At 49.3% G+C, this 17,636-nt stretch overlaps 1 protein-coding gene across 8 annotated transcripts in view; it reads right to left on the bottom strand.

Annotated features, from left to right (window-relative positions):
• The window catches only part of SYNE2 (spectrin repeat containing nuclear envelope protein 2), a 1,840,150-nt gene that overhangs the window by 1,599,257 nt on the left and 223,257 nt on the right, over positions 1-17,636 (bottom strand). For all 8 annotated transcript variants that reach the window (XM_069638223.1, XM_069638224.1, XM_069638227.1 and 5 more), the window contains exons 4-6: positions 13,802-13,897; positions 13,638-13,715; positions 13,440-13,532 (exon numbers count right to left, since the gene is read on the bottom strand). In XM_069638223.1, coding sequence (XP_069494324.1) covers positions 13,440-13,532; positions 13,638-13,715; positions 13,802-13,897 — 267 coding nt within the window. The remainder of the gene's footprint in view (positions 1-13,439; positions 13,533-13,637; positions 13,716-13,801; positions 13,898-17,636) is intronic.

The raw sequence follows: 17,636 nt of genomic DNA, 5'->3' as shown, positions 1-17,636 counted from the left end.
AATGTGGTGCTTGAGTATGAAGAAGAGCGGTGAAGCTGCTCACAATCACGGGTACTAGAAAGAATGTGGCGCTTGAGTGTGAAGAATAGCAGCGAAGCTGCTCAAAATCACTGGTACTAGAAAGAATGTGGTGCTTGAGTATGAAGAAGAGCAGCGAAGCTGCTCACAATCAGTTGTACTAGAAAGAATGTGGCCCTTGAGTATGAAGAAGAGCGGCGAAGCTGCTCACAATCAGTTGTACTAGAAAGAATGTGGTACTTGAGTATGAAGGATAGCAGCGAAGCTGCTCAAAATCACTGGTACTAGAAAGAATGTGGCGCTTGAGTGTGAAGAATAGCAGCGAAGCTGCTCAAAATCACTGGTACTAGAAAGAATGTGGCGCCTGAGTATGAAGAAGAGCGGCGAAGCTGCTCACAATCACTGGTACTAGAAAGAATGTGGCCCTTGACTATGAAGAATAGCAGCAAAGCTGCTCAAAATCACTGGTACTAGAAAGAATGTGGCGCTTGAGTGTGAAGAATAGCAGCGAAGCTGCTCAAAATCACTGGTACTAGAAAGAATGTGGCGCTTGAGTGTGAAGAATAGCAGCGAAGCTGCTCAAAATCACTGGTACTAGAAAGAATGTGGCGCTTGAGTATGAAGAAGAGCGGCGAAGCTGCTCACAATCACTGGTACTAGAAAGAATGTGGCCCTTGACTATGAAGAATAGCAGCAAAGCTGCTCAAAATCACTGGTACTAGAAAGAATGTGGCGCTTGAGTGTGAAGAATAGCAGCGAAGCTGCTCAAAATCACTGGTACTAGAAAGAATGTGGTGCTTGAGTATGAAGAAGAGCAGCGAAGCTGCTCACAATCAGTTGTACTGGAAAGAATGTGGCCCTTGACTATGAAGAATAGCAGCGAAGCTGCTCAAAATCACTGGTACTAGAAAGAATGTGGCGCTTGAGTATGAAGAAGAGCGGCAAAGCTGCTCACAATCACTGGTACTAGAAAGAATGTGGCCCTTGACTATGAAGAATAGCAGCGAAGCTGCTCAAAATCACTGGTACTAGAAAGAATGTGGCGCTTGAGTGTGAAGAATAGCAGCGAAGCTGCTCAAAATCACTGGTACTAGAAAGAATGTGGTGCTTGAGTATGAAGAAGAGCGGCGAAGCTGCTCACAATCACTGGTACTAGAAAGAATGTGGCCCTTGACTATGAAGAATAGCAGCGAAGCTGCTCAAAATCACTGGTACTAGAAAGAATGTGGCGCTTGAGTGTGAAGAATAGCAGCGAAGCTGCTCAAAATCACTGGTACTAGAAAGAATGTGGCGCTTGAGTATGAAGAAGAGCGGCAAAGCTGCTCACAATCACTGGTACTAGAAAGAATGTGGCCCTTGACTATGAAGAATAGCAGCGAAGCTGCTCAAAATCACTGGTACTAGAAAGAATGTGGCGCTTGAGTGTGAAGAATAGCAGCGAAGCTGCTCAAAATCACTGGTACTAGAAAGAATGTGGTGCTTGAGTATGAAGAAGAGCGGCGAAGCTGCTCACAATCACTGGTACTAGAAAGAATGTGGCCCTTGACTATGAAGAATAGCAGCGAAGCTGCTCAAAATCACTGGTACTAGAAAGAATGTGGCGCTTGAGTGTGAAGAATAGCAGCGAAGCTGCTCAAAATCACTGGTACTAGAAAGAATGTGGTGCTTGAGTATGAAGAAGAGCAGCGAAGCTGCTCACAATCAGTTGTACTAGAAAGAATGTGGCGCTTGACTATGAAGAATAGCAGCGAAGCTGCTCAAAATCACTGGTACAAGAAAGAATGTGGCGCTTGAGTGTGAAGAATAGCGGTGAAGCTGCTCAAAATCACTGGTACTAGAAAGAATGTGGCGCTTGAGTGTGAAGAATAGCGGTGAGGCTGCTCACAATCACTGGTACTAGAAAGAATGTGGTTCTTGAGTATGAAGAAGAGCGGCGAAGCTGCTCACAATCAGTTGTACTAGAAAGAATGTGGCGCTTGAGTATGAAGAATAGCAGCAAAGCTGCTCACAATCAGTTGTACTAGAAAGAATGTGGCCCTTGAGTATGAAGAAGAGCGGCGAAGCTGCTCACAATCAGTTGTACTAGAAAGAATGTGGCCCTTGAGTATGAAGAAGAGCGGTGAAGCTGCTCACAATCAGTTGTACTAGAAAGAATGTGGCCCTTGAGTATGAAGAAGAGCGGCGAAGCTGCTCACAATCAGTTGTACTAGAACAAATGTGGCCCTTGAGTATGAAGAAGAGCGGCGAAGCTGCTCACAATCAGTTGTACTAGAAAGAATGTGGCGCTTGAGTATGAAGAAGAGCGGCGAAGCTGCTCAAAATCACTGGTACTAGAAAGAATGTGGCGCTTGAGTGTGAAGAATAGCGGCGAAGCTGCTCACAATCAGTTGTACTAGAAAGAATGTGGCCCTTGAGTATGAAGAAGAGCGGCGAAGCTGCTCACAATCAGTTGTACTAGAAAGAATGTGGCGCTTGACTATGAAGAATAGCAGCGAAGCTGCTCAAAATCACTGGTACTAGAAAGAATGTGGCGCTTGAGTGTGAAGAATAGCAGTGAAGCTGCTCAAAATCACTGGTACTAGAAAGAATGTGGCACTTGAGTGTGAAGAATAGCGGTGAAGCTGGTCACAATCAGTTGTACTAGAAAGAATGTGGCGCTTGAGTGTGAAGAATAGCAGCGAAGCTGCTCACAATCACTCGTACTAGAAAGAATGTGGCGCTTGAGTATGAAGAATAGCAGCGAAGCTGCTCACAATCAGTTGTACTAGAAAGAATGTGGCCCTTGAGTATGAAGAAGAGCGGCGAAGCTGCTCACAATCAGTTGTACTAGAAAGAATGTGGCCCTTGAGTATGAAGAAGAGCGGCGAAGCTGCTCAAAATCACTGGTACTAGAAAGAATGTGGCGCTTGAGTATGAAGAAGAGCGGCGAAGCTGCTCACAATCACTGGTACTAGAAAGAATGTGGCCCTTGAGTATGAAGAAGAGCGGCAAAGCTGCTCAAAATCACTGGTACTAGAAAGAATGTGGCCCTTGAGTATGAAGAAGAGCGGCAAAGCTGCTCACAATCACTGGTACTAGAAAGAATGTGGCCCTTGAGTATGAAGAAGAGCGGCGAAGCTGCTCACAATCAGTTGTACTAGAAAGAATGTGGCCCTTGAGTATGAAGAAGAGCGGCGAAGCTGCTCACAATCAGTTGTACTAGAAAGAATGTGGCGCTTGAGTATGAAGAATAGCAGCGAAGCTGCTCACAATCAGTTGTATTAGAAAGAATATGGCCCTTGAGTATGAAGAAGAACGGCGAAGCTGCTCAAAATCACTGGTACTAGAAAGAATGTGGCCCTTGAGTATGAAGAACAGCGGCGAAGCTGCTCACAATCAGTTGTACTAGAAAGAATGTGGCGCTTGACTATGAAGAATAGCAGCGAAGCTGCTCAAAATCACTGGTACTAGAAAGAATGTGGCGCTTGAGTGTGAAGAATAGCGGTGAAGCTGCTCAAAATCACTGGTACTAGAAAGAATGTGGCGCTTGAGTCTGAAGAATAGCTGTGAAGCTGCTCACAATCACTGGTACTAGAAAGAATGTGGCGCTTGAGTATGAAGAAGAGCGGCGAAGCTGTTCACAATCAGTTGTACTAGAAAGAATGTGGCGCTTGAGTATGAAGAATAGCAGCGAAGCTGCTCAAAATCACTGGTACTAGAAAGAATGTGGCGCTTGAGTATGAAGAAGAGCGGCGAAGCTGCTCACAATCAGTTGTACTAGAAAGAATGTGGCCCTTGAGTATGAAGAAGAGCGGCGAAGCTGCTCACAATCAGTTGTACTAGAAAGAATGTGGCCCTTGAGTATGAAGAAGAGCGGTGAAGCTGCTCACAATCACTGGTATTAGAAAGAACGTGGCACTTGAGCGAAGCTGCTCACAATCACTGGTACTAGAAAGAATGTGGCGCTTGAGCGAAGCAGCTCAAAATCACTGGTACTAGAAAGAATGTGGCGCTTGAGTGTGAAGAAGAGTGGCCAAGCTGCTCACAGTCACTGGTACTAGAAAGAATGTGGCGCTTGAGTGTGAAGAAGAGTGGCCGAGTTGCTCAAAGTCACTGGTACTAGAAAGAATGTGGCGCTTGAGTGTGAAGAAGAGTGGCCAAGCTGCTCACAATCACTGGTACTAGAAAGAATGTGGCGCTTGAGTGTGAAGAAGAGTGGCCAAGCTGCTCACAATCACTGGTACTAGAAAGAATGTGGCGCTTGAGTGTGAAGAAGAGTGGCCAAGCTGCTCACAATCACTGGTACTAGAGAGTATGTGGCGCTTGAGAATGAAGAAGAGCTGTGTAGCTGCTCACAGTCACTGCAGGGCGAGGAATAAGCAGCATGTGACATTCACAGAGTAGTGGCAGAAGCGGAAAGAGAAAATGAAGAAGACCAACGCCAGGTCAGGTAGGCAGAGAGCGGAGATAGGATGTGGAGGACTGGGAAAGACTGATTTAATGGTCCCCAGCGGTAAAACAAAGACCTTTAGTCAATATGTCTTTAGTCAATATGAATGAGGATACTCAACATCAGAAACAAGATTCTATTATTCAAGAGGGGGTGTGGATTGAACATTTTTCGAAGGTTTATGGTTCTGATGCCTCATTTTGCTCGGTTGCTGACGTAATCCATAGTTGGGTGCTTGAGTTTAACGTTCTAGATATAGAAATCTTCAGCGTCCAGAGCTTCTGGACCGAATGGCTTAAGTAACTCGATCTTTAAATCGGATCCAGAAACATGGGAGAAGGTCCTTAAAGCCCTTTTTGATAATTTTATCGCCCAGATGAGAATCCCTGATTCGTGGAGACTCTCAATAGTCATTCCTATTTATAAGAAGGGAGACAGGCTATTGGCTTCTAATTATCGCCCCATATCTCTCCTAGACGCCGATAGTAAAACATTTTCGGGTATTGTTCTAGGGGAGTTGGAACTTTGGGCAAAAACTAAGGGAATTATTCCGAAGCAGCAATCTGGATTTTGAAAGGGTCTGTCGACATCACTGAATGGGTTAGTCTTGAGCTGCTTAGCTGCGAAGTCCTTCACCAAGGGAGGCCCTCCTCTTTTTGGAGCCTGGATTGACTTATCACAGGCCTTTGATATGGTTGATAGAAATCTATTATGGGGAAAATTAGTGGCCTGGGATATACCCGCTGGCTTACTCTCTATTCTAATAGAGTTGCATTCTAACAATCATATGCGGGTTAGACTGGGTAGGTCCGGTTTCCTTTCTGACCAAATCAGGATAACTAGAGGGGTTCGCCAAGGTTGTTTATTGGCTCCCTTGCTTTTCATCCTTTTTATGGCAGACCTAGCTGATTGGCTACAGAATATTGGGTTGATATCTCCCTCCATCGGTAATGCCAAAATTAATTGGCTAGCTTATGCCGATGATATAGTAGTGTTGGACCACTCACAAGTGGGGCTGCAGCGCCTGCTAAGTGCTTTAGAATCTTATGCCAGGATTAATAAATTAAGAATAAATCCCTTAAAATCTAAGATTCTTGTATTCAGGAGGCCTAACAAAATAGTGAAGAACTTGAGTTGTACGTTAGACCACTCTCAGGTAGAGGTTGTCTCTGAACTAACCTATTTGGGAGCAGAATTAAGATCCTTCCCATCTAGGTTTAATCTGATGGCTTCTATGGATTTAAAATTGACCAAGTTGGGAGCCCAGATGAAAAAAAATCCATTCTAAGTTTGGCAGATTTACCATCATTCCCCTTATAAGATTTTATATCGGGAAGGTAGTTCCCATTATTCTATATGGCATGGACTACAATCCTCTAGCCTTTGATTTAGACTGGGATGTTTTCGAATCAAAGATTTGGAAACGTACTTTGGGACTCCCTGATTGTGCTCCGATCGTTTCCCTACGATATGAGTTTGGTCTGTCTTCACTCAGATCATGGCTAGCCTGGAAGTGGCTTACTCTTTATAGGTCAATTCTTGATCCCCCTAAGAATTCACTTTTTGAAGATTCTGATGTACAGCGGGTACATGGCAATAACGTTTTTCTATGTAGGTTGGAATCAACATGTTTGGAATTATTGTCCCGTTGTGATTCTGATGCTGAGTCCCTCCTACAGAACCCTTTAAAAGTGAAGGAAAAATTGAAACTGGCTGATTGGATTCATACGATTGAGGAGATGCGGGGAACTAAAAGATCAGCTTCCCTCACACTCTTAGATAAGCGTTTATCGTTCCTTCCGGCTTATCTTAAGAAGTCCCCTAGCTTTTGGTTTAGATCTGCTTTTTTGAGATTTTGTTTACATCTACTCCCTACCCTGGAATTACTTGCTATAAGGGATAAAGAAGGGGGTACTGCTCCAATCTGTGATAGATGCTTAACTATGGAAGTTCAGACTACTAAGCATTTACTTTCTAAGTGCCCTGGGACTTGGAGTGTCAGGGCTAGTTCTTTTGGCAGATTTGTTCATAATGAGGCTCATTTAAATTCTGAAGATTTCTGGGCGAGGTTATCGTCGGGCAATGAGATGGCTTTATCAATTGAAGTGGGTAGAGTTTTAAAGGAATGGAAGCTAGTAACAACTTGATTTTTCTTTTGTAAAAAATTTGGTTGTTAGATTTTCTTTTATCTTGTCTTTTTATCTTGATTTTTTAAATTTCTTTATTATGAGATATGTGTACTTAAAAACTGTAAAGGTTTGTTTTTATTGTTTATGTAATATTTTGGTTGTGAAATGTGTTAAAAGTCAAATTGTGGCTAATGCACTTTAAATAAAAAAAAACAAAGACCACTACTCCATTCACGCATGCGTGCCGAAGGTGGTGAGCAAAAAAGATTATGAAAAATAGAACGTATGCTTGTGGTAACAGAGTCCAGCGTATCAAATAAGCAGATATTAATATGTAAATGCATGCTAGGAAAGAAAGTCCAGTAATCCAAAGCAAGTTTGATAAGCATTGTGAGACAGTGGCTAGACACATGGTGGCAAACACAGTCCAATACTAGCAAACCTAACAGAGGGGCATAGTCCAATACTAGCAAACCTAACAGAGGGGCATAGTCCAATACTAGCAAACCTAACAGAGGGACATAGTCCAATACTAGCAAACCTAACAGGGGGACATAGTCCAATATTATCAGACCTAACAGGGGGACATAGTCCAATACTAGCAAGCCTAACAGAGGGGCATAGTCCAATACTAGCAAGCCTAACAGAGGGGCATAGTCCAATACTAGCAAGCCTAACAGAGGGGCATAGTCCAATATTAGCAAGCCTAACAGAGGGGCATAGTCCAATATTAGCAAGCCTAACAGAGGGGCATAGTCCAATACTAGCAAACCTAACAGAGGGGCATAGTCCAATACTAGCAAGCCTAACAGAGGCACATAGTCCAATACTAGCAAGCCTAACAGAGGGGCATAGTCCAATACTAGCAAACCTAACGGAGGGACATAGTCCAATACTAGCAAGCCTAACAGAGGCACATAGTCCAATACTAGCAAACCTAACGGAGGGACATAGTCCAATATTAGCAAACATAGCAGAGGGACATAGTCCAATATTAGCAAACCTAACAGAGGGACATAGTCTAATACTAGCAAGCCTAACAGAGGGGCATAGTCCAATACTAGCAAACCTAACAGAGGGGCATAGTCCAATACTAGCAAACCTAATAGATGGGAATAGTCCAATACTAGCAAACCTAGCAGAGGGGCATAGTCCAATACTAGCAAGCCTAACAGAGGGGCATAGTCCAATACTAGCAAACCCAACAGAGGAACATAGTCCAATATTAGCAAACCTAACAGGGGGACATAGTCCAATATTAGCAAACCTAACAGGGGGCCATAGTCCAATATTAGCAAACCCAACAGAGGAACATAGTCCAATATTAGCAAACCTAACAGGGGGAGATAGTCCAATACTAGCAAACCTAACAGAGGGACATAGTCCAATACTGCAAGTTCAGGATAGACTTGCAGAGAAAGCCTGGGTGCAAGTTCAGGATAGACTTGCAGAGAAAGTCTAGGTGCAAGTTCAGGAAAGACTTGCAGAGAAAGCCTGGGTGCAAGTTCAGGATAGACTTGCAGAGAAAGCCTGGGTGCAAGTTCAGGATAGACTTGCAGAGAAAACCTGGGTGCAAGTTCAGGATAGACTTGCAGAGGAGGCCCGGGTGCAAGTTCAGGATAGACTTGCAGAGAAAGCCTGGGTGCAAGTTCAGGATAGACTTGCAGAGTAAGCCTGGGTACAAGTTCAGGATAGAATTGCAGAGAAAGCCTGGGTTCAAGTTCAGGATAGACTTGCAGAGAAAGCCTGGGTGCAAGTTCAGGATAGACTTGCAGAGAAAGCCTGGGTGCAAGTTCAGGATAGACTTGCAGAGGACGCCTGGGTGCAAGTTCAGGATAGACTTGTAGAAGACGCCTGGGTGCAAGTTCAGGATAGACTTGCAGAGAAAGCCTGGGTGCAAGTTCAGGATAGACATGCAGAGGATGCCTGGGTGCAAGTTCAGGATAGACTTGCAGAGAAAGACTGGGTACAAGTTCAGGATAGACTTGCAGAGTAAGCCTGGGTACAAGTTCAGGATAGAATTGCAGAGAAAGCCTGGGTTCAAGTTCAGGATAGACTTGCAGAGGACGCCTGGGTGCAAGTTCAGGATAGACTTGCAGAGAAAGCCTGGGTGCAAGTTCAGGATAGACTTGCAGAGAAAGCCTGGGTGCAAGTTCAGGATAGACTTGCAGAGGACACCTGGGTGCAAGTTCAGGATAGACTTGTAGAAGACGCCTGGGTGCAAGTTCAGGATAGACTTGCAGAGAAAGCCTGGGTGCAAGTTCAGGATAGACTTGCAGAGGATGCCTGGGTGCAAGTTCAGGATAGACTTGCAGAGAAAGACTGGGTACAAGTTCAGGATAGACTTGCAGAGAAAGCCTGTGTGCAAGTTCAGGATAGACTTGCAGAGAAAGCCTGGCTCCAAAGCAGCAACCAGCTGAAAGCGAAGGACAGCCTTCCGAGCCGATGGTCAAGTTGCAGATAACTCACACGAGAGACTGAGGACCTAGCCATTGGCAAGACGGTGGGAAGAACTCAGTAGCAAGTCAAACCACATGTGCCCAAGCTTGAAGAATTGATATTGGAAATGGAGAAGTCGCGCACCGCACAGTAGGGCCAAATCTGAGGAAGGTGACGCAAAGAGAAAGGATAAGAATTGCAAAAAAAGGGAGAATAATTCTCCAACAAAGGAAGCGGATGAGCGGAGGAGCCCAGAAGAATTAACTCGTTGATCCCAAGTTCAGGGACAGAAGAGTTTTGTCTTCATTGCTCTCATCTGAGTTCAATAAAAATCTTTTCCTATTTCTGCTCCATGAAGCAAGGCTTAATACCATAGGCCGTTTAATGGGCGCGGTGCAGTATTGAGAGTTATGGTTATTAAGACCTTAGGAGGGTCTGGGTTTCTTGATGTTTACTTGAAGCCAGTTGTTGCAAATCTAATCAAGGTCAGAAGAAAGACAGATATGAGCGCTTCCTAACATCTCCTTTCAAAGTCTTTCTTCCCTGTGATGAAGAGCTGTGTATGAACAGCACATGAGCAAAAGATGACAGCGTAAGAGCGAAGGAGGAAGACCAGAGCTGGAGTAAAGTGCAGAGAAAGTGAGAAACTTTGGAGAATGCCACACCTGAGCGGTCGCGACTTGGACGGGGGAAGGGCAAGGCTCCAGGACCTGGCATTTGCATGCAATGGTATGTTAATCACTACTTGCAATTTATAAACATGCCTAATACTTACCACTCTTCAATTGTCTTAGGAAATCATGTATTAAGCACCGGTGGACCCAAAAGATGGAAGGCACCCGGAGGCAGTGTCTGCTGGCATTCTCTTGCACCCAGTCAAGAGTATTCACCAAGTAGCCTTTCATCCTTCCACCCGATGAATACCACATCCCCCCACACCACCCTAACAATACAATACTGCACACAAAGTACCTTAGAGCGCAACCTCAAAGTACATGAGATGCATGGCTACACATTCTCACACTTGATATATAAAAAAACGACTTAGGGTATCCACATGCCAGATCTCAGTGTACATAAGGCCCCCAAACACAACTGGAAGGTTAGCTGCACATGGAGCCCGGTCTCCTTAGATCTGCGCGCATCAACTAACGCTCCACCCCAAAGCAACTCCTCTCTTGCTCAAGAGGCCACCAAAAGTAGCAAGTCCCACAATTTAATGGGCAACAAATCTAATGTGGCAACATCTTCTCTTCTCAAAACTGCCAAGAAGCAGCTAGGCTGCCAACAACAGTTGGCTCCTGTCTTCCTTCTTAATGAACGTGGAGGACACACTAAACCTAGGAACATCACATGGGGGTCCCCCAGATCCCGGCATCCCACAACTCTGAAATCAAGTCAACGGCTTGCTGCCAGCCAGAGGAGACTACTGTAGGGGAATACCACTAAATATGAAGGTGCGAGCCCTACATTCACGCCTTTGAGTTGTGGTTTAGCACAGACATGGCCACATCTTCCCTCCTAAACATTTCCCTTCTGTGTGTTCCAAGCGTATCCCAGAAACTAGGTGTGCACTCCATTGCAACCACTTAACTTGCCGCGGGCTTCCCCATTGCAACCACTTAACTTGCCGCGGGCTTCCCCATTGCAACCACTTAACTTGGCGCATGCTTCCCCATTGCAACCACTTAACTTGGCGCGTGCTTCCCCATTGCAACCACTTAACTTGGCGCGGGCTTCCCCATTGCAACCACTTAACTTGGCGCGGGCTTCCCCATTGCAACCACTTAACTTGGCACGGGCTTCCCCATTGCAACCACTTAACTTGGCGCGTGCTTCCCCATTGCAGTCCCTTAACTTGGCACGGGCTTCCCCATTGCAAGCTCTTAACTTGGCGCGGGCTTCCCCATTGTAAGCTCTTAACTTGGCGCGGGCTTCCCCATTGCAACCACTTAACTTGGCGCGGGCTTCCCCATTGCAGTCCCTTAACTTGGCACGGGCTTCCCCACTGCAGTCCCTTAACTTGGCGCGGGCTTCCCCATTGCAGTCCCTTAACTTGGCGTGGGCTTCCCCATTACAGTCCCTTAACTTGGCACGGGCTTCCCCATTACAGTCCCTTAACTTGGCGCGGGCTTCCCCATTGCAATCTCTTAACTTGGCGCAGGCTTCCCCATTACAGTCCGTTAACTTGGCGCGGGCTTCCCCATTGCAATCCCTTAACTTGGCGCGGGCTTCCCCATTGCAACCACTTAACTTGGCACGGGCTTCCCCATTGCAAGCTCTTAACTTGGCGCGGGCTTACCCATTGCAACCACTAAACTTGGCGCGGGCTTCCCCATTGCAAGCTCTTAACTTGGCGCGGGCTTCCCCATTGCAACCACTTAACTTGGCATGGGCTTCCCCATTGCAACCACTTAACTTGGCGCGGGCTTCCCCATTGCAAGCTCTTAACTTGGCGCGGGCTTCCCCATTGCAAGCTCTTAACTTGGCGCGGGCTTCCCCATTGCAAGCTCTTAACTTGGCGCAGGCTTCCCCATTGCAACCACTTAAATTGGCATGGGCTTCCCCATTGCAACCACTTAACTTGGCGCGGGCTTCCCCTTTGCAACCTCTTAACTTGGCATGGGCTTCCCCATTGCAACCACTTAACTTGGCGCGGGCTTCCCCATTGCAAGCTCTTAACTTGGCGCAGGCTTCCCCATTGCAAGCTCTTAACTTGGCGCGGGCTTCCCCATTGCAACCACTTAACTTGGCATGGGCTTCCCCATTGCAACCACTTAACTTGGCGCGGGCTTCCCCATTGCAAGCTCTTAACTTGGCGCGGGCTTCCCCATTGCAAGCTCTTAACTTGGCGCGGGCTTCCCCATTGCAGGCTCTTAACTTGGCGCGGGCTTCCCCATTGCAAGCTCTTAACTTGGCGCGGGCTTCCCCATTGCAACCACTTAACTTGGCATGGGCTTCCCCATTGCAAGCTCTTAACTTGGCGCGGGCTTCCCCATTGCAAGCTCTTAACTTGGCGCAGGCTTCCCCATTGCAACCACTTAAATTGGCGCGGGCTTCCCCATTGCAAGCTCTTAACTTGGCGCGGGCTTCCCCATTGCAACCACTTAACTTGCCGCGGGCTTCCCCATTGCAACCACTTAACTTGGCGCGGGCTTCCCCATTGCAACCACTTAACTTGGCGCGGGCTTCCCCATTGCAAGCTCTTAACTTGGCGCGGGCTTCCCCATTGCAATCACTTAACTTGGCGCGGGCTTCCCCATTGCAAGCTCTTAACTTGGCGCGGGCTTCCCCATTGCAACCACTTAACTTGGCGCGGGCTTCCCCATTGCAACCACTTAACTTGGCGCGGGCTTCCCCATTGCAACCACTTAACTTGGCGCGGGCTTCCCCATTGCAACCTCTTAACTTGGCGCGGGCTTCCCCATTGCAACCACTTAACTTGGCGCGGGCTTCCCCATTGCAACCACTTAACTTGGCGCGGGCTTCCCCATTGCAAGCTCTTAACTTGGCGCGGGCTTCCCCATTGCAACCACTTAACTTGGCGCGCGCTTCCCCATTGCAAGCTCTTAACTTGGCGCGGGCTTCCCCATTGCAACCACTTAACTTGGCACGGGCTTCCCCATTGCAAGCTCTTAACTTGGCGCGGGCTTCCCCATTGCAACCACTTAACTTGGCGCGGGCTTCCCCATTGCAAGCTCTTAACTTGGCGCGGGCTTCCCCATTGCAAGCTCTTAACTTGGCGCGGGCTTCCCCATTGCAACCACTTAACTTGGCGCGGGCTTCCCCATTGCAAGCTCTTAACTTGGCGCGGGCTTCCCCATTGCAACCACTTAACTTGGCGCGGGCTTCCCCATTGCAACCACTTAACTTGGCGCGGGCTTCCCCATTGCAAGCTCTTAACTTGGCGCGGGCTTCCCCATTGCAACCACTTAACTTGGCGCGGGCTTCCCCATTGCAACCACTTAACTTGGCGCGGGCTTCCCCATTGCAAGCTCTTAACTTGGCGCGGGCTTCCCCATTGCAAGCTCTTAACTTGGCGCGGGCTTCCCCATTGCAACCACTTAACTTGGCGCGGGCTTCCCCATTGCAACCACTTAACTTGGCACGGGGGTTCCCCATTGCAAGCTCTTAACTTGGCGCGGGCTTCCCCATTGCAACCACTTAACTTGGCGCGGGCTTCCCCATTGCAACCACTTAACTTGGCGCGGGCTTCCCCATTGCAAGCTCTTAACTTGGCGCGGGCTTCCCCATTGCAAGCTCTTAACTTGGCGCGGGCTTCCCCATTGCAACCACTTAACTTGGCGCGGGCTTCCCCATTGCAACCACTTAACTTGGCACGGGGGTTCCCCATTGCAAGCTCTTAACTTGGCGCGGGCTTCCCCATTGCAACCACTTAACTTGGCGCGGGCTTCCATACTTACATGAAAATGCAATATAATTGTCCAAATTAGGCCAAGCACAATGGAGGGCTTGCCTTCAACGATGTCCGCCACGTGGATATTGATGAGTTTGATCTGGAAAAGGTCAAATAAAAGCAATCAGTATGAAGTAAGGGCCAGCTGCGGAGCATCAGCCCTGCACCGGCTCTGGACATAGTGGCATGTAGGACACACACGCACCGATCTAGCTCCCAGAAACTGTAGCGCTCTCTCCACATTGCTCCGGCACTGGAAGACATTATGTCCTTTCTCCCGAGGCTGCAGAGCAGAAACATTGGATATTGTTATAGAAATGAAATATCTGTTCCTAAGGCAATGCACTTTATAATGAGAGCCCTTCTTACCACGTGTTCACCAGTTAACACTTCCAGCAGGTCCAAGAGGGCGTGTCCATCTCTGACCTCCGCAAAGAGATCAGAGACGGCAGATGGAGGGCGGTGCTGCAAGAAACACATGCACAGAGCTATGGTCAATCATCCTTTCCTTTATAATCACTCATTCCACAGATAATGCAGTGCTTTTCATTTCAATTCAACATTAGCCATCATTCGCATCTGTGCCTGACCGAGGGAAATCCGCGATCTGTGCCTGACCTAGGGGCATCCGCAATCTGTGCCTTACCTAGGAGCATCTGCAATCTGTGCCTGACCTAGGGGCATCCGCAATCTGTGCCTTACCTAGGAGCATCTGCAATCTGTGCCTGACCTAGGGGCATCTGCAATCTGTGCCTTACCTAGGAGCATCCGCAATCTGTGCCTGACCTAGGGGCATCTGCAATCTGTGCCTGACCTAGGGGCATCCGCAATCTGTGCCTTACCTAGGAGCATCCGGAATCTGTGCCTGACCTAGGGGCATCTGCAATCTGTGCCTGACCTAGGGGCATCCGCAATCTGTGCCTTACCTAGGAGCATCCGGAATCTGTGCCTGACCTAGGGGCATCTGCAATCTGTGCCTGACCTAGGGGCATCCGCAATCTGTGCCTTACCTAGGAGCATCTGCAATCTGTGCCTGACCTAGGGGCATCCGCAATCTGTGCCTTACCTAGGAGCATCTGCAATCTGTGCCTGACCTAGGGGCATCTGCAATCTGTGCCTGACCTAGGGGCATCTGCAATCTGTGCCTTACCTAGGAGCATCCGCAATCTGTGCCTGACCTAGGGGCATCTGCAATCTTTGCCTGACCTAGGGGCATCTGCAATCTGTGCCTGACCTAGGGGCATCCGCAATCTGTGCCTGACCTAGGGGCATCCACAATCTGTGCCTGACCTAGGGGCATCCACAACGTAGGGGCATCCTCAATCTGTGCCTGACCTAGGGGCATCCGCAATCTGTGCCTTACCTAGGAGCATCTGCAATCTGTGCCTGACCTAGGGGCAACCGCAATCTGTGCCTTACCTAGGAGCATCTGCAATCTGTGCCTGACCTAGGGGCATCTGCAATCTGTGCCTGACCTAGGGGCATCTGCAATCTGTGCCTTACCTAGGAGCATCCGCAATCTGTGCCTGACCTAGGGGCATCTGCAATCTTTGCCTGACCTAAGGGCATCTGCAATCTGTGCCTGACCTAGGGGCATCCGCAATCTGTGCCTGACCTAGGGGCATCCACAATCTGTGCCTGACCTAGGGGCATCCGTGTTCTGTGCCTGACCAAGGGGCGTCCAAAATCTGTGCCTGACCTAGGGGTATCCGTAATCTCTACCTGACCTAGGGGCATCTGCAATCAGTGCCTGACCTAGGGTAATCCGCAATCTGTGCCTGAACTAGGGGCATCCGCATCTGTGCCTGACCTAAGGACATCCGCATCTGTGCCTCACCTAGGGACATCCGCAACGTAGGGGCATCCACAATCTGTGCCTGACCTAGGGGCATCCACAACGTAGGGGCATCTGCAATCTGTGCCTGACCTAGGGGCATCCGCAACGTAGGGGCATCCACAATCTGTGCCTGACCTAGGGGCATCCGCGATCTGTGCCTGACCTAGGGGCATCCGTGATCTGTACCTGACCTAGGGGCATCTGCAATCAGTGCCTGACCTAGGGGCATCCGCAATCTGTGCCTGACCTAGGGGCATCTGCAATCTGTGCCTGAACTAGGGGCATCCGCATCTGTGCCTGACCTAAGGACATCCGCATCTGTGCCTGACCTAGGGGCATCTGCAATCTGTGCCTGACCTAGGGGCATCCGCAACGTAGGGGCATCCACAATCTGTGCCTGACCGAGGGAAATCCGCGATCTGTGCCTGACCTAGGGGTATCCGTGATCTCTACCTGACCTAGGGGCATCTGCAATCTGTGCCTTACCTAGGAGCATCTGCAATCTGTGCCTGACCTAGGGGCATCCACAATCTGTGCCTGACCTAGGAGCATCCGCAATCTGTGCCTGACCTAGGGGCATCCGCAATCTGTGCCTTACCTAGGAGCATCCGGAATCTGTGCCTGACCTAGGGGCATCTGCAATCTGTGCCTGACCTAGGGGCATCCGCAATCTGTGCCTTACCTAGGAGCATCCGGAATCTGTGCCTGACCTAGGGGCATCTGCAATCTGTGCCTGACCTAGGGGCATCTGCAATCTGTGCCTTACCTAGGAGCATCTGCAATCTGTGCCTGACCTAGGGGCATCCGCAATCTGTGCCTTACCTAGGGGCATCTGCAATCTGTGCCTTACCTAGGAGCATCCGCAATCTGTGCCTGACCTAGGGGCATCTGCAATCTGTGCCTGACCTAGGGGCATCCGCAATCTGTGCCTTACCTAGGAGCATCCGGAATCTGTGCCTGACCTAGGGGCATCTGCAATCTGTGCCTGACCTAGGGGCATCCGCAATCTGTGCCTTACCTAGGAGCATCCGGAATCTGTGCCTGACCTAGGGGCATCTGCAATCTGTGCCTGACCTAGGGGCATCCGCAATCTGTGCCTTACCTAGGAGCATCTGCAATCTGTGCCTGACCTAGGGGCATCCGCAATCTGTGCCTTACCTAGGAGCATCTGCAATCTGTGCCTGACCTAGGGGCATCTGCAATCTGTGCCTGACCTAGGGGCATCTGCAATCTGTGCCTTACCTAGGAGCATGCGCAATCTGTGCCTGACCTAGGGGCATCTGCAATCTGTGCCTGACCTAGGGGCATCCGCAATCTGTGCCTGACCTCGGGGCATCCGCAATCTGTGCCTGACCTAGGGGCATCCACAATCTGTGCCTGACCTAGGGGCATCCGTGATCTGTGCCTGACCAAGGGGCGTCCAAAATCTGTGCCTGACCTAGGGGTATCCGTAATCTCTACCTGACCTAGGGGCATCTGCAATCAGTGCCTGACCTAGGGTAATCCGCAATCTGTGCCTGACCTAGGGACATCCGCAACGTAGGGGCATCCACAATCTGTGCCTGACCTAGGGGCATCCACAACGTAGGGGCATCTGCAATCTGTGCCTGACCTAGGGGCATCCGCAACGTAGGGGCATCCACAATCTGTGCCTGACCTAGGGGCATCCGCGATCTGTGCCTGACCTAGGGGCATCCGTGATCTGTACCTGACCTAGGGGCATCTGCAATCAGTGCCTGACCTAGGGGCATCCACAATCTGTGCCTGACCTAGGGGCATCTGCAATCTGTGCCTGAACTAGGGGCATCCGCATCTGTGCCTGACCTAGGGACATCCGCATCTGTGCCTGACCTAGGGGCATCTGCAATCTGTGCCTGACCTAGGGGCATCCGCAACGTAGGGGCATCCACAATCTGTGCCTGACCTAGGGGCATCCGTGATCTGTGCCTGACCTAGGGGCATCCGTGATCTGTACCTGACCTAGGGGCATCTGCAATCAGTGCCTGACCTAGGGGCATCCGCAATCTGTGCCTGACCTAGGGGCATCTGCAATATGTGCCAGACCTAGGGGCATCCACAATCTGTGCCTGCCCTAGGGCCATCCGCAATCTGTGCCTGACCTAGGGGCATCCGCAATCTGGGCCTGAACTAGGGGCATCCGCAATCTGTGCCTGACCTAGGGGCATCCGCAATCTGTGCCTGAACTAGGGGCATCCGCATCTGTGCCTGACCTAGGGGCATCCGCAATCGGTGCCTGACCTAGGGGCATCCGCAATCTGTGCCTGACCTAGGGCTCTCCGCAACGTAGGGGCATCCACAATCTGTCCCTGACCTAGGGGCATCCGTGATCTGTGCCTGATCTAGGGG

Source organism: Ambystoma mexicanum, chromosome 14, assembly GCF_040938575.1.
Source record: "Ambystoma mexicanum isolate Mex_15411 chromosome 14, UKY_AmexF1_1, whole genome shotgun sequence".
Classification (NCBI taxonomy): Eukaryota; Metazoa; Chordata; class Amphibia; order Caudata; family Ambystomatidae; genus Ambystoma; species Ambystoma mexicanum.
This window is presented reverse-complemented; position numbering and strand designations above follow the sequence as displayed.